General features: G+C 35.4%; 1 protein-coding gene across 7 annotated transcripts in view; it reads right to left on the minus strand.

The window, feature by feature from the left end:
* PTPRM (protein tyrosine phosphatase receptor type M) overlaps positions 1 to 13,081 on the minus strand; it is a 691,775-nt gene that overhangs the window by 269,567 nt on the left and 409,127 nt on the right. For all 7 annotated transcript variants that reach the window (XM_016120972.2, XM_036229038.1, XM_016120973.2 and 4 more), the window contains exon 10: positions 2,743 to 2,944. In XM_016120972.2, the coding sequence (XP_015976458.1) occupies positions 2,743 to 2,944 (202 nt within the window). The remainder of the gene's footprint in view (positions 1 to 2,742; positions 2,945 to 13,081) is intronic.

The following is a 13,081-nucleotide window of genomic DNA, read 5'->3' on the forward strand; positions in this document are numbered from 1 at the left end:
TCTGGTTTATCTTTTCAGCTTTCTTTCTACTTTAATTTACAAAGACCATTAAGAACATAGTGCCCTTGGATTAAATTGCAGCTACCAACCAACCATGAGCAGCCTTTATGTATGTACTCTACACAGAATATCACAGACAACTGCTAAAACCAGAATATGTTGACTTCTTTGATTTCAGAATTTAAGTTGGGAGAGGGCGTAAAGTGGGGCTTGTGTGGTGTTAGTAATATTCTATTTCTCAAATTTCTGTTTGGATTCTTGCTAAATGGGTATAGTGAGCTTGTGAAAACTCACTGAGCTGGACACATAATTTGTGTGCTTTTTTGCAGGTATGCTTTTCTTCAAAAAATATACTTCAAATGCATATTAAGAAATAGTTACTAGGATCATAAAACTGAACTTTACAGTACTTCCATCTAAGTCAAGGCTCTTTGTGTACCAAAGATCCATCTGGTGATTTAAAGAGGACCACAGGAGCCAGACAGGCTTGCTGAGATGAATGACCACTGGTGGGCCCTCAGGGAAATCACCACAGTGGAGAAGATATGGGAATAGAAACAAGAAAGTCTTGGGTGTGTCTTTTTGTTCTGTTTTGTTTTAACCAGCATAAGAGCTTCGGTATCCTAATTATCTCTGGAGCTTTAGTTTACTCATCTTTCAAAATAGGAGAAATTACTTTTAAAAGTTATTGTGGGAATTCAAAGAGATAATAGATAAAGAGAGTCAGGCAAATATAATTCTACAAATGTTAATTCTCTTCCCAATGTGAATCCTGTTTCTAAGACCATTTCCTGCCATTCTTTGTAGATTGTTAAGTCTTATTAAGAGAGATAACTACAAAACTCTTTGATGATTTGTGATCGTCATGGACGAGAGAAATCATTTCATGAAGGCTGGGATGAGAGGACAACACAGTCTTTTCACGACCCACGTGCCCTCTCACATCCCACGTATAGGTACCTGATGAGAACACTAGAGATCATTTTTTTGCTAATATAGTTTTTAAAAATCCCTTACATATAAAGAGCTTTTATGTAAAGACACAGGTTATATCTCAGTTCCATTTATCGGATTTTCTCAGCATTAAAAATTAACTCCAATTCTATTAAAAATTAACTCCAATTCATAATACAGAATTACATTTTATATAGAGAATAGTTCTCTATCTGAGGCCCATAAAAGTAGGAAATAGTGGCCCACAAACTGTAATTTTTTTGGACTATAAAAATCAAATAGTTATTCTTCATGAGCCTATGTAGGCTAATCAAAATGTCAGCTTTCTTTGCTTTTGGATAGAATTGCATGAACTTGTGCTAGCAGTGCTCAGAACCCATATCAACAAGAATTTTTATTTAATAAAAATAGTAAAAGTCATTTATTTTTTCGAAAAGAATACCTCCTGTAAGATAACAATCTTATAGGAGAAAGTTACCTATAAAGGGGGATGAGGCTTAGAGGTATACACATTGGTATATATTTTTTCTTTAAATCTCTATGATAAATTCATTCACCAGACAATACTATCTTAATTTATATCAGAAGGTCAATTCACCCAATCAATATCAGAGAGGAAGTATGTGAAGAAATTATAACTAGAACCCATAATTTCTGTTTCCAAGCCCAGTGGTCTTTCTATTCATTCATTTGTAAAATCTATGTCATTTTCTTAACCTCCTAAGATCTTCTTCTTTTCCAACTCTCCATACTGTTCTTATAACCTAATATTTAATATTAAGTATCAAGTGTAAATTAAATTTCAATTTTGTGCTCATAAATAAAATCTTACACAATAAAAACTTTCCCCTTAAGTTATAATTGCTTTAAAAAAAATCCCAAAGCTCCCTCCCTCAAAACCTAGCAGAACACTTACAGTACTCTAGTTGTATTTTCATTCCTTCAATTCCAAACAAAAACTTTTAGAAAACTCTGAGGGACAATATATAGATAAATCAGGCTAAATATCTAGCTAACCCTGACTGATTAAAAGAGCTACCTCCTTCACCCACCTCCTGCTCCTCTACCCCCAGCCAAAACAGTCAAAGCTTAAATTCAAATACATCCCTACCAATACCCAAAGGGGAAAATATGGAAAAAGAAAATGTCTATGGAATGTGTTTATTGCTGTTATATATCCCATACCAGATGGCAATTCATCCCCTCCAGTCTGAAGCACAAAGACATTTTCTGCACAGTTGCATATGCCCAGAAATATTTCTCAAGTTATATCTTTTCTCAGATGGTGCCGTTGAGTTTCTACAAGCAAAAAGCTGGAGGCTATCAGTTGCTAGTGCGACCCCCTTTGTTGTCCCCTCTCTCTGTAGGATGTGAAACTACTAATGATTAAGGTCCCAAGGAAGGTTGATCCTTCTGGCAGCGACTCCATATAATGCTGTCTTTCTGTTGAACACTCAATCATTCATTGCTCGTTACAGAGATTTTTCCATCACTCCTGCTCTGGTAACTTGGGAATACGAAGGGGATAAGAGTGCAAAGAATAGAACTTTCTGCTCATGTCCAAACCTCCAAAACACACTGTTGAAATAGTAGCTACTTTTTAACACAGAAGGACTGTAAGCTCCCAAATTATAAATATTTACAGTATTTCATTTAATCCCATGAGTCTGATTTTCAGACATCTGAAAGTATTCATTTGAACACAATGTGTAAGTTTGGGTAAATTTTGCATACTCGAAGTATAAAATGCCACTTCTGATAAAAGACGTAGCTCATAATGTATAATACCTGATATTTTGGTGGTGAACTGATTTGTTGCTGGAGGTCCAAAACCCTTAGCTGTGCTAGCTCGGATGGTAAAGGAGTATGTTGTCCCCGGATACAGTCCAAAAAACAGAAAATGGGTTTCATTTCCCAGTTTTGAAACTCTTCCACTTTGATTGGATAAGTCTATTTCTGGGTCAAAGGAACTGACTGCTTTGTAGGTGATCTGCAAGAGAATAAGAATATGATAAAATATCTGGAGCAGATAGTCTAAGATTACATCTTTATCCAATAAACCCTTCTGATGTATGCACTGTCAGATAGTTTATGATAAGCTCTCCTATTCACTGAGACTCTTCAAATCCTAGATCCAGTGAAGAGGCGCAGGAACTCAGCCAAAACTGTTTTGAGTTATTACTTTTATAGACAGAGGAACTTATAGCTAGTAGATTAGAACATAAAGGATAGGTTCAGGTCTAAGCTTATACTTTGAAGTTGCTTGCTTTCAAAATGTCATTTTGGAAAACTACATTGCAGCTGGTTTAAAACAAAATAACAAAACATACAACTAGCTCAAACAGATAAGAACCTGACAAGGGTAAGACCTCATCACTCATCTAGTAACCACAGGTGGATTTAGCACTGAGTAGGATTATTGTCTACTGGGAACAGGGATACTTTTCAGTGTTTTCTTCAATGTGGGCAAATATATCAGCTCCAAAAATAAATCCTAGACACGTATCAGTAGATCCTGATGCTATGACTGTTGCTCTCATGATAGGTCATATTTACATCTTTTCTTTATAGCTGTGCAATAGAACTTTCTGTTGTTATCTAAGTGTTCTATTCTGCACCGTTGAATGTGGTAGCATGTAGCCACAAGTGGCTATGGAGCACTTGAAATGTGCTAGTGAGACTGAGGAACTTAAAATTTATTTTTAATTAACTAAACTTTAAATTTAAATTGCCACCCATGACTAGGAACTGCTATTTTGACCAATGTGACTCTAGAAGCTTTCACAATATTTGCTACATAATAAGTGTTCAAAGCACATTGGATGAGTCTGAAATGCGTGCAAATAAATATAACATAGGTGCCTTTAAATTTTGCCCTTTCAAATGAATTTTAAAGGATTTTACTATAAGTAGTTCATCAACTAAGAATATGCATTTTAGTGGTGATTACTAACTTCTACTGGTTGTAATGACATAACTTTTAAATGTGGCATATTCAAAGTTTTAAATTGCAAAACTGAGCACTTTTCTTGCTTTTAAATACGTAAACTTACTTATAATTTATGTGCATGAACACTAACACTGTTATTATACAAAGTGATAATTGACATTCTTTCTTCTTATATTTATACCATGTCATTATAATTAAGGAGCCCTCTCTGAAAGAATATTTAGATTGAATCAACTAAACTTTGGCAAGAAAATGCTTGCTGTATATATTAATCATTGCAGTGTATGCCACTCTCAGAGTCAGGCAGCATATCTGTTGTTAACCCTGTACCATATTTCCCTCACGAGGTTACTCTGAGCCAAGAGACAAGACTATGTCTGCCACCAGCTGCTGTTGGAGGGACTTCAGCAACACCACTGCTGTGTGCTCGGTGCTTATCTGATCCTCCATTCTGATACCCTCAGAGAAAAGGGTGGTTCAGAGAAGGAAGATCTAAGCTATGGCAGCATAACTGCTCCCCAAAGTTTATTTATTCATTCACTCTCCCATTCGAAACATATTAATTGCATGCTTCCTTATGTACCAAGTACTGCACTCTGAGCTGGGGTCTCATATGGTGATTCAGACTTTGTACCTTGCCCTGTAGGAGATCACAGTCTGGTGGGGAAAGAGATAAGCAATTCAATAATTATAATACAATATAATTAAAATAAAGACTAGCACTGCCCACCAGAGCTAGGTTAATCTTCTTGTTCATTTTATTGTCTTAATTAAAACTTTAATGGGAAACAAATGCATGTGGGACAAAGTCCAAACTCCCTAACTTTGTGTTTAAGATCTGCTTACATCTTCCCCAAAATGATTTCTAAATACTTGATATGATGACATTGTATTACTGTTTGTCCTGGGTAGGGGGCACAGATTTACTGTACCACACATACTTACTGGGCTTTTCTTACACTACTTTGCTCGTTAACTTTCATCTGCCTGGAACATGATAGTGTTATGTATTTTCTACCTACTCAGATTCATTTATTCCATTCAAATATTGATTAATTGAACATCGACACTCTGTGAGCACTGTGGTCAGCAGGTAGACATAGGCCCTGCCCTCAGATAGCTGAGAATATATAGACTGGGGTGGGTGAGAGACAATAAATAAATTAGTAATCAGATCAAATTAAAATAAATTAAATTAAAAACACTAACTTCTGTAGGAAAAACAGATAGGATGCTAAGATAAAGAATGTTGTGGGGAAAGAGGAGAACATCGGTAGCCATTTAGAATGGTTGCAGTAAGATCCACTAAAGAGATGACATTTAATTTGAAGAGACTTGAACTTTGTGAAGGAGCCAACATGCCAAGAGTTTGGGAAAGAATAGCATGAACCAAAGCTGTGAAGCAGGAGTGTTTGGGCAGTTAATGGACAGAAAGAAGGCCTATGTGGCTGTAGCCCAGTGAGCAGGGCAAGTGTGGTCCCTTGGGGGCTGGAGAAGTGGAAAGGGGCTATACCACACAGTGCTCTGTACACCAAGATGGGCTGACGGAGCATGTACCTCCTCTAACCATGATCATGGAGGATAAGCTAAACTGGGGGTTTGTAACTGTATTTCAGTCATAGCCCTTCTATAATTTGTTACGATTAATAGATTCTCTCTCCTCCACCCATCAAAGTGCACATATACACCAAATAATGCACTCCTTAAATGATGAATCGTCTCCTTCATCTTTTATCAAATATCTAACAAATATGTCATGTATACGTGGACACAAAATGTCAGGCAGTTCATTGATCTCCTTCAAACCAATTGGAGCTCTGGGAGTTTGAATACCAGAAGAAAAGCTTCTCAGGAATAGGGTCAGTCTAGCTCTAGAATTGTACTGCTTAATAAACACCTGTTCACCTGAATGGTATTTCTGTAGGGCACCAAAATATACCTCCATGCTCAAATCCAAATGTAACATGACCTTTTGGCATCTATTTTTTTTTTCATTTGTTCATCCAACAAATGTTTATTAAGTGCCTATTAAGTACCGGGCTGTGGAAAAGCAGTAGGAAACTCCCAGAAGAAAAGTTTGGAACTGTTTTCACACTTGCACTATATCACTAGCCAAGGGCAATTTTAATGAAGCCTCTATATAGAACACTGATGTTCTAGTGCAGCATCAGGGTAACTTTATGGGATGGTCCAGTCAAAAGTTAACTGACACATAAACAAAATATGGGGGGGGTGTAAATTCAGGTGAGATGCAATCAACTGCTGCTTATACTAAGATGATTTTTGTTTAACATGTAAGTGTCTGAATTATTCCAAAATTATTTTCCTCTCCTTTACTTAAAGTCTCAAATTCTAAACTGAAAGATTCATAGAGAAACAAAATGGAATAACATGTAATCTCTGACGAGGGAGGAAATCAAAATCTTCTAGGGAATGTGAGTTGATTGTAATTCCAGCCAGTCTTAGATATAATCCTTTAATCAAGGTCCAAGCAATCAAAAGAATAAATAATTAAACCTGATTTCAGAGGAGGAAAGGACCTAGGATACTTCAGGGGAAAGTACAATATTTGAACGAAATACTGAAAGATAAGAAGTATGATAGGAGGAGAATGGAGGGGAGGGATCAGGTGGAAGAAAGGATACAGTGGACCCTGCTTATGTTCGGTTTGGCTTTCTGCAGTTAGTGATGGTCAATCATAGTCTGAAAACATTAAATGGAAAAATGCAGAAATAGACAATTCGTAAGTTTTAAATCGTATGCCGTTTTAAGTAGTGTGATGAAATCTACACCATTCTGCTCCATCCAGCTTGGAGACATGAATCATCCTTCCGTGCAGTGTCTCCACACTGTGCATGCTCTCCGCCCATTTGTCACTTAGCAGCCATCACAGTTATCAGACTGTTGCAGGAGCGCAGTGATAGTGTTCAAGTAACCCTTACTTTGCTTAAACTGACCTCAAAGTGCAAGATTAGTGATACTGGCAATTGAGAGAAGACTTTAAGTGAAAAGGTTTGTATGTATAGGAAAAAACATAGTATATTTAGGATTCAGTACAATCTGTGGATGCAGGCATCTACTGGGGAGGGGGGCATGGTTCTTGGAACATATCCCTCTCAGATAAGAGACTACTATATAAGAGAATCTACTGTATAAACAAAAGCATGGTAGTGTAATGGTTCAGAAAGTTCTTGGAGAAAAAATTCCATATACATACCTTATTAAATTAGAGAGAAAAATAATGGAAGATGCAGTAATAACTATTAACTGGGATTAGAACAAGGCCTCTAATATTGCAGCCAGAGTTCTTAACTTGATCTCTAAATTCTATTTATTTTGATATTATTACTTAGCTCAGTCAACTGAGCTAACTGAGCCCAGTTATCCAAGCTTGGAATCTTGAAGTGTCTTCCTTCAATTCTTGATCTGTTGATGTCTCACTCATCTGACAAGTCCAGACCATTCTACTTTAATGTGTACAAGCAACACTGCATGCACTCTATACTGCAGTCACATGTAAAATTGATTTGCATTTGGTATTTATTTCATTTTCTCTATAGTTAGTTAATCTAGTATACAAGGGGCAGTGCTTTTTATACTTTTGCCTTCTTCCAATACTTTAACATATATTAAATAATTATAATAATAAAAGCTGGTTGATGTATTAACTCTCATGACCAAGAGTCTGGAGTTTACTCACTAGGCAATCTAGGGCTATATAAATTTAGTGAATTGCAATGAAAATACTTAGATATATATATCCCTGTGCATTTGGGAATATTATGACTGATAAACTGCTAGAAATAAGCTTGATATGCAATGTTTAAATTTTGATCAATACTTCCAAATTGCCTAATAAGAGGTTGCAGAACGTATAGTCTGCACATTCACATTTCTCCACATCACTGCATAACATCCGATATTATACAAACTTAAACTTCCTGTAACACTTGTTTTATTTCATTTCAATCATGAGCAAGGTTGGGTAGGTATCTTTTCATATTTACGTGATATTTGGATTTTTTTTTCTGTGAGTTGCCTCCTCTTATTCTTTGCCTATTTTTTCTAATGGAGTGTTTTGTCTACTTCTTATTAACCTGTATCAAGTCTGCATATTATAGCCACCAGCGTGTTCACTGCTATAAATGTTGAAAATAATTTCCCAGGTCTTCTGTTTGTATTTAGACTTTCTTCATGGTATCTTACAGCATTCGGAAGTTTAAATTCTTATATAACCAAATCTGTCAATCTTTTCAAAATGATTTTTGTGTTTTACATCAAGCTTAAAAAGATAAATAGCTGAACTTCGAACAACAGGGGTTTGAATTGCAGAGATCCACCCACTTACGAGGATTTTTGTCAAAAATATACACTTAGAGTCTTTGGCCATGCTACCCTGAACAAGCCCGATTCCATCTGATCACGGTAGCTAAGAGGGGTTGGGCCTGGTTAGTACTTGGATGGGAGATCACCTAGGATGACCAGGTATTCTAGGTGTAAAAAAGAGATTGTAAACTGACAAGGTCCTTGCAATCTGTGAGTTCAATCAAGGGTTGTCTTGCCTAAAATACACACACACACACACACACACACACACACAGTTGGCCCTATGGAGGTATCCCCAGGTTTCTCACCCATAGGTTCAATCAACCAAGGATTAAAAACAATATTTTCAATTTGCGGTTGGGAATTCATGGATGTAGGGGTCGACTCTATGAATTGTTGTTCTATGTCATTTTATATATCAGGGACTTGAGCATCCGAGGATTTTGGTATCCAAGGGGGTCCTGGAACCAATCTCCCCCAAGGGAAGACTGCTAAGTTCTGGAGGAGTCAAAATTATATGTGGATTTTCATCTATGAGGGTGTTGGTGCCCTAAGTCTCGTGTTGTTCAGGGTACAACTGTATTACAAAAACATCTTCCTTATTTTCCTTATAAATTCTTACAGTTTAATTTCTGTGTGTACATCATGAATCTATTTGGTATTTACTTTTGTATCATGTGAAGTACAGGTCTTATATGGAATATTATTCTTGTAATAAAATGTGGGCTTGCTAACATTTATTAAATTTTATCCACCTACATTCACAAATGAACTTATACTAAGATTCTATCTTGTAAAATTTTGCACGGACAGGCATCTAGTTGTTAACAATAATTACCTCTGAAAAGTAAAATTGAGAAACAAGAACATTTTATTTTTAACACTTCTTACTTAAAATATTCTTTCAGAGAACAATATTACAATCATAATTTCATAAAATAAAAATTTTTATAGTTATTATAATTATCAGTCCAGGTTTCAGGAAGATGACCCTGATAAAATTAAATGGCTGATCGGGAGGTAAGGTATAAGAAGGGCTGGAGTAGAACAAAGGCAGCAAGAAGGGAAACAAAAGGCTAGTTTGAGAGGCTGAAGATGAGCATCAGGGGAATACAAAGGAGAGGGCACAGAATAAGACCAGAAGAATGCTTTAATGCTGTAAACTGCCATAACACCTGGCAAAAAATGACACTGTCAGCATTTTCTAGTCATTAATGATTGGTATATCTTTCATAAGAGGTAGAGAACTTAAGAATAGCCTGAACCTACAGCATACTCATTTAAAGCTACAACACTCAATCTGTTTTTCTCTTTTCCTTCAAAACCTATCCAGTGTGCTCCCTGACTAAAAATCTGCATAATTAATTTATTACTAAGCTTTTTTCAGCTATGATAATTTATCTCTCCTTCCGGTTTTTACCTATAATCAAATGTGTTTCTATGACAGAATATACTGTTCCTAAGGCCCCTGCTTCTTTTGGGACAACTATTCTATTTCCTTAGCATGATGTTTGTCCAAGGAGATTGTAGTCCTCCACAGGAGTGACCAAGTCTAGTTAAACATCAGTCCTTGGCTCCAGGAGTAAGCTATGTCTATTGTCAACTCTGGCATAGGCTGGGTGAATCATAGTAGAGTGCTTCTTAGCTAAAGAAGAGCTCTTGAGGCCCCAATCTAAGGCCTACCTTGAGTAACCTGGAAGTCCCTCCTTCCTACTTCTAGAAAAAGTGGAGAAAACAGAGAGAAAGATTTGGTGGTCAGAAAACTTGTATTTAATTACTTAAGCCTGATTCACACATTTGACATTTTTTTCTTTGGTATTCAGAAAAATGAACCAACCTGCTCTACTTACTTATATATGATTTTTAAAACTCTAATTTATAAAACATTCAAACATCTTCATTGTAATACTATTTAGAATCAGTGTTCAACTGGGAGATCCTGGCTGCTGAAGTCAGAAGAGTAATAGTGGGCTCTTCTTCTGAATTATTATTCCTATTGTTTCCATGTTAAAGTTACTTGATACGCAAAGATATATGTTCAGTGGGATCAGCAAGAAAGAACCTGGCTATTTTCTGTCTGTCCAGATGCTAACATGTGGTTTTTAGGACAGGTGGACTTATTTCTTGAAGCTAAACATGGATTCGAAAACTGTATCTTTTTCCAGTAAAAAAAATTCTGTTACTCTTGATGGCAAGAATCCCTAAACCTGAGACCTAAAAATGGTCATGGGTCCAAAAAATATCTAATAAAAGATTCTGTTCACTGAGAAAAAAAAATACGAACTTGTTGATTTAATTATAAAACTTAGCTCTATAGGAGCTGAACCATGAATTTTCATAATACTTAATTCTTTTACAATGAAGCAGCCAATGAACAGCCTCAATAACTAAACATGAAAGTAATTTTCTTTTATCTTTTATGATACCTTGTTTAGCTTTCAATTAACAACAATTTTATTTTATTTTATTTTATTTTGCATTTCAATACCAATTTTCAAAAGATGTAAGGAAACATCAATGTGAGGCTAGTTGGGTCAGAGAAGGGGTTTACCAGTGATTACTGTCTGACAGCTAATCTGCTCAGGCTTTTGTCAGGAGTTCTGAAAGATATTCAAGCAGAGGTGCCACAGGAGGAACTTTTGCGAATTTTAGAAGCCTAACAACATATAATTTTGTTAAATTTGCATTCAAATAAATGCTACCTAAAAAAATGTACCTGCTTGTTTCTATGACAATGGGTATAGTGAAATGATGCTCACACAGATGTGATGACTGTCACCCCATTCTTGCTATTACTTTCTTCTTTGAACAATTCATCAAATTCTTCTCTGCTATCATTCAACCATTTGATATCCCTCAGTAGACAAGCTATGTCACAGAAGTCTGAAGTGTGTTTTGCTAATACTAAGAAACCAAAAGGCATTATTCTATTGTTACTTCTGAGACAACATCTATTGACTTTGCTAATTGGATAATCAGCAGTCTTCTATAATTTAGTAGTAAAATATATTAAAGTTAGCAAGAATAGTATTCTGTGGTTGCCTCCTAATCAATGTACACTACAAAATACTTATTTTTTTTAATAAAGGTGATTTAAAAATATATTTTCTTATATCTTTACATGTAAGAGCATATAATTTGGAAACATCCCATAATTATAAATATGAATCCTGAAAATACACATAATTCACAAACTCATTTTATGTATATGCTGACTACAAGACACCTACTTCAGACCAAATGACACTAACAGACTGATAATGAAGGGATGAAAACAGATATTTCACTCGAATGGAAATGAAAAAAAAAGACAGATTAGTGATACTTATATCACATAAAATATACTTTAAAACAAAGGTTATAATAAGAGACAAAGAAAGACAAAGAAGATAAAAGATATGTTCTCATAAAATTATGTCATTGAAAAAGAAATGGAAATACAAATAAATGGAAGCATATACTATGTTCATAGGTAGAAGGTATCAACATTGTTAAAACAGCCATACTACCCAAAGCAATCTACAGAGTCAATGCAATCTCTATCAAAATACCAATGGCATTTTTCAGAGAGCTAGAACAAACAATCCCCAAATTTATGTGGAACCATAAAACACCCCAAATAGCCATGGCAATCTTGAGAAAGAAGAACATAGTTGGGGGTAGGGTATCATATTACCTGATATCCAACTATACTATAAGTTACAGTAATCAAAACAGCATGGTACTGGGATAAAAACAGATACATTGATCAATGAAACAGAATAGAGAGCCCAGAAATAAATCAATGCCTACACACTCACTTAATATATGACAAAGGAGGCAAGAACATACAATGGGGTAAAGACAGTCTCTTCAAAAAATAGTGCTGGGAAAACTGGACAGATACATGCAAAAAAAAAAAAAAAAAAGAACTGAACCACCTTCTTATACCATCGACAAGAAAAGACTTAAAATGGATTAAAGACTTAAATGTAAGACTCAAAAACAATAAAACTTCTAGAAGAAAACATAGGCAGTAAACTCTCTGATATTGCTAACAGTAATTTCTTTTTGAATATATCACCCTGAGCAAGGGAAACAAAAGAAAAAAGAAACAAATGGGACTACATCAAACTAAAAAGTTTTTGTACAGCAAAGGAAACTATCAACAAAATAAAAAGACAACTGACTCATTGGGAGAAGATTTTTGCTTATAATACATATGATAAGAGGTTAGTATTCAAAATATACAAAGAACTCATACAACTCAACAACAAAAAACAATCGATTCAACTAAAAAATGGGCAGAAGACTTGAATAGATACTTCTCCAAAGAGGAAATGCAGATGGCCAATAGACATATGAAAAGATGCTCCAGGTCACTAATCATCAGAGAAATTCAAATTAAAATCACAATGAGATATCCCCTGATACCTGTCAGAATGGCTATCATCAATAAATCAAAGAACAACAAGTGTTGGTGAGGATTTGGAGAAAAGGGAACTCTCATACATCGTTGGCGGGATTGAAAATTGGTACATCCAGTATGGAAAACAGTCTGGCGGTTTCTCTAAAAATTAAAAATGGATGTACCTTTTGACCCACCAATTGCACTTCTGGGTATTTATCCAAAGAAAACCAAACCAATAATTTGTAAAGATCTATGGACCCCTATGTTTATGGCAGCACAATTTCCAATAGCCAAGATATGAAAGCAACCTAAATGCCCATCAATAGATGATTAGATAAAAAAGTTATGCTTCATATATACAACAGAATATTACTCAGCCATTAAAAAAATGAAATTCTATCATTTGCGACGAGATAGATGAACCTAGAGGTTATTATGCTGAGTGAAATAAGTTAGATGGA

The sequence above is a fragment of the Rousettus aegyptiacus genome, unplaced genomic scaffold (genome assembly GCF_014176215.1).
Source record: "Rousettus aegyptiacus isolate mRouAeg1 unplaced genomic scaffold, mRouAeg1.p scaffold_m13_p_12, whole genome shotgun sequence".
NCBI lineage: Eukaryota > Metazoa > Chordata > Mammalia > Chiroptera > Pteropodidae > Rousettus > Rousettus aegyptiacus.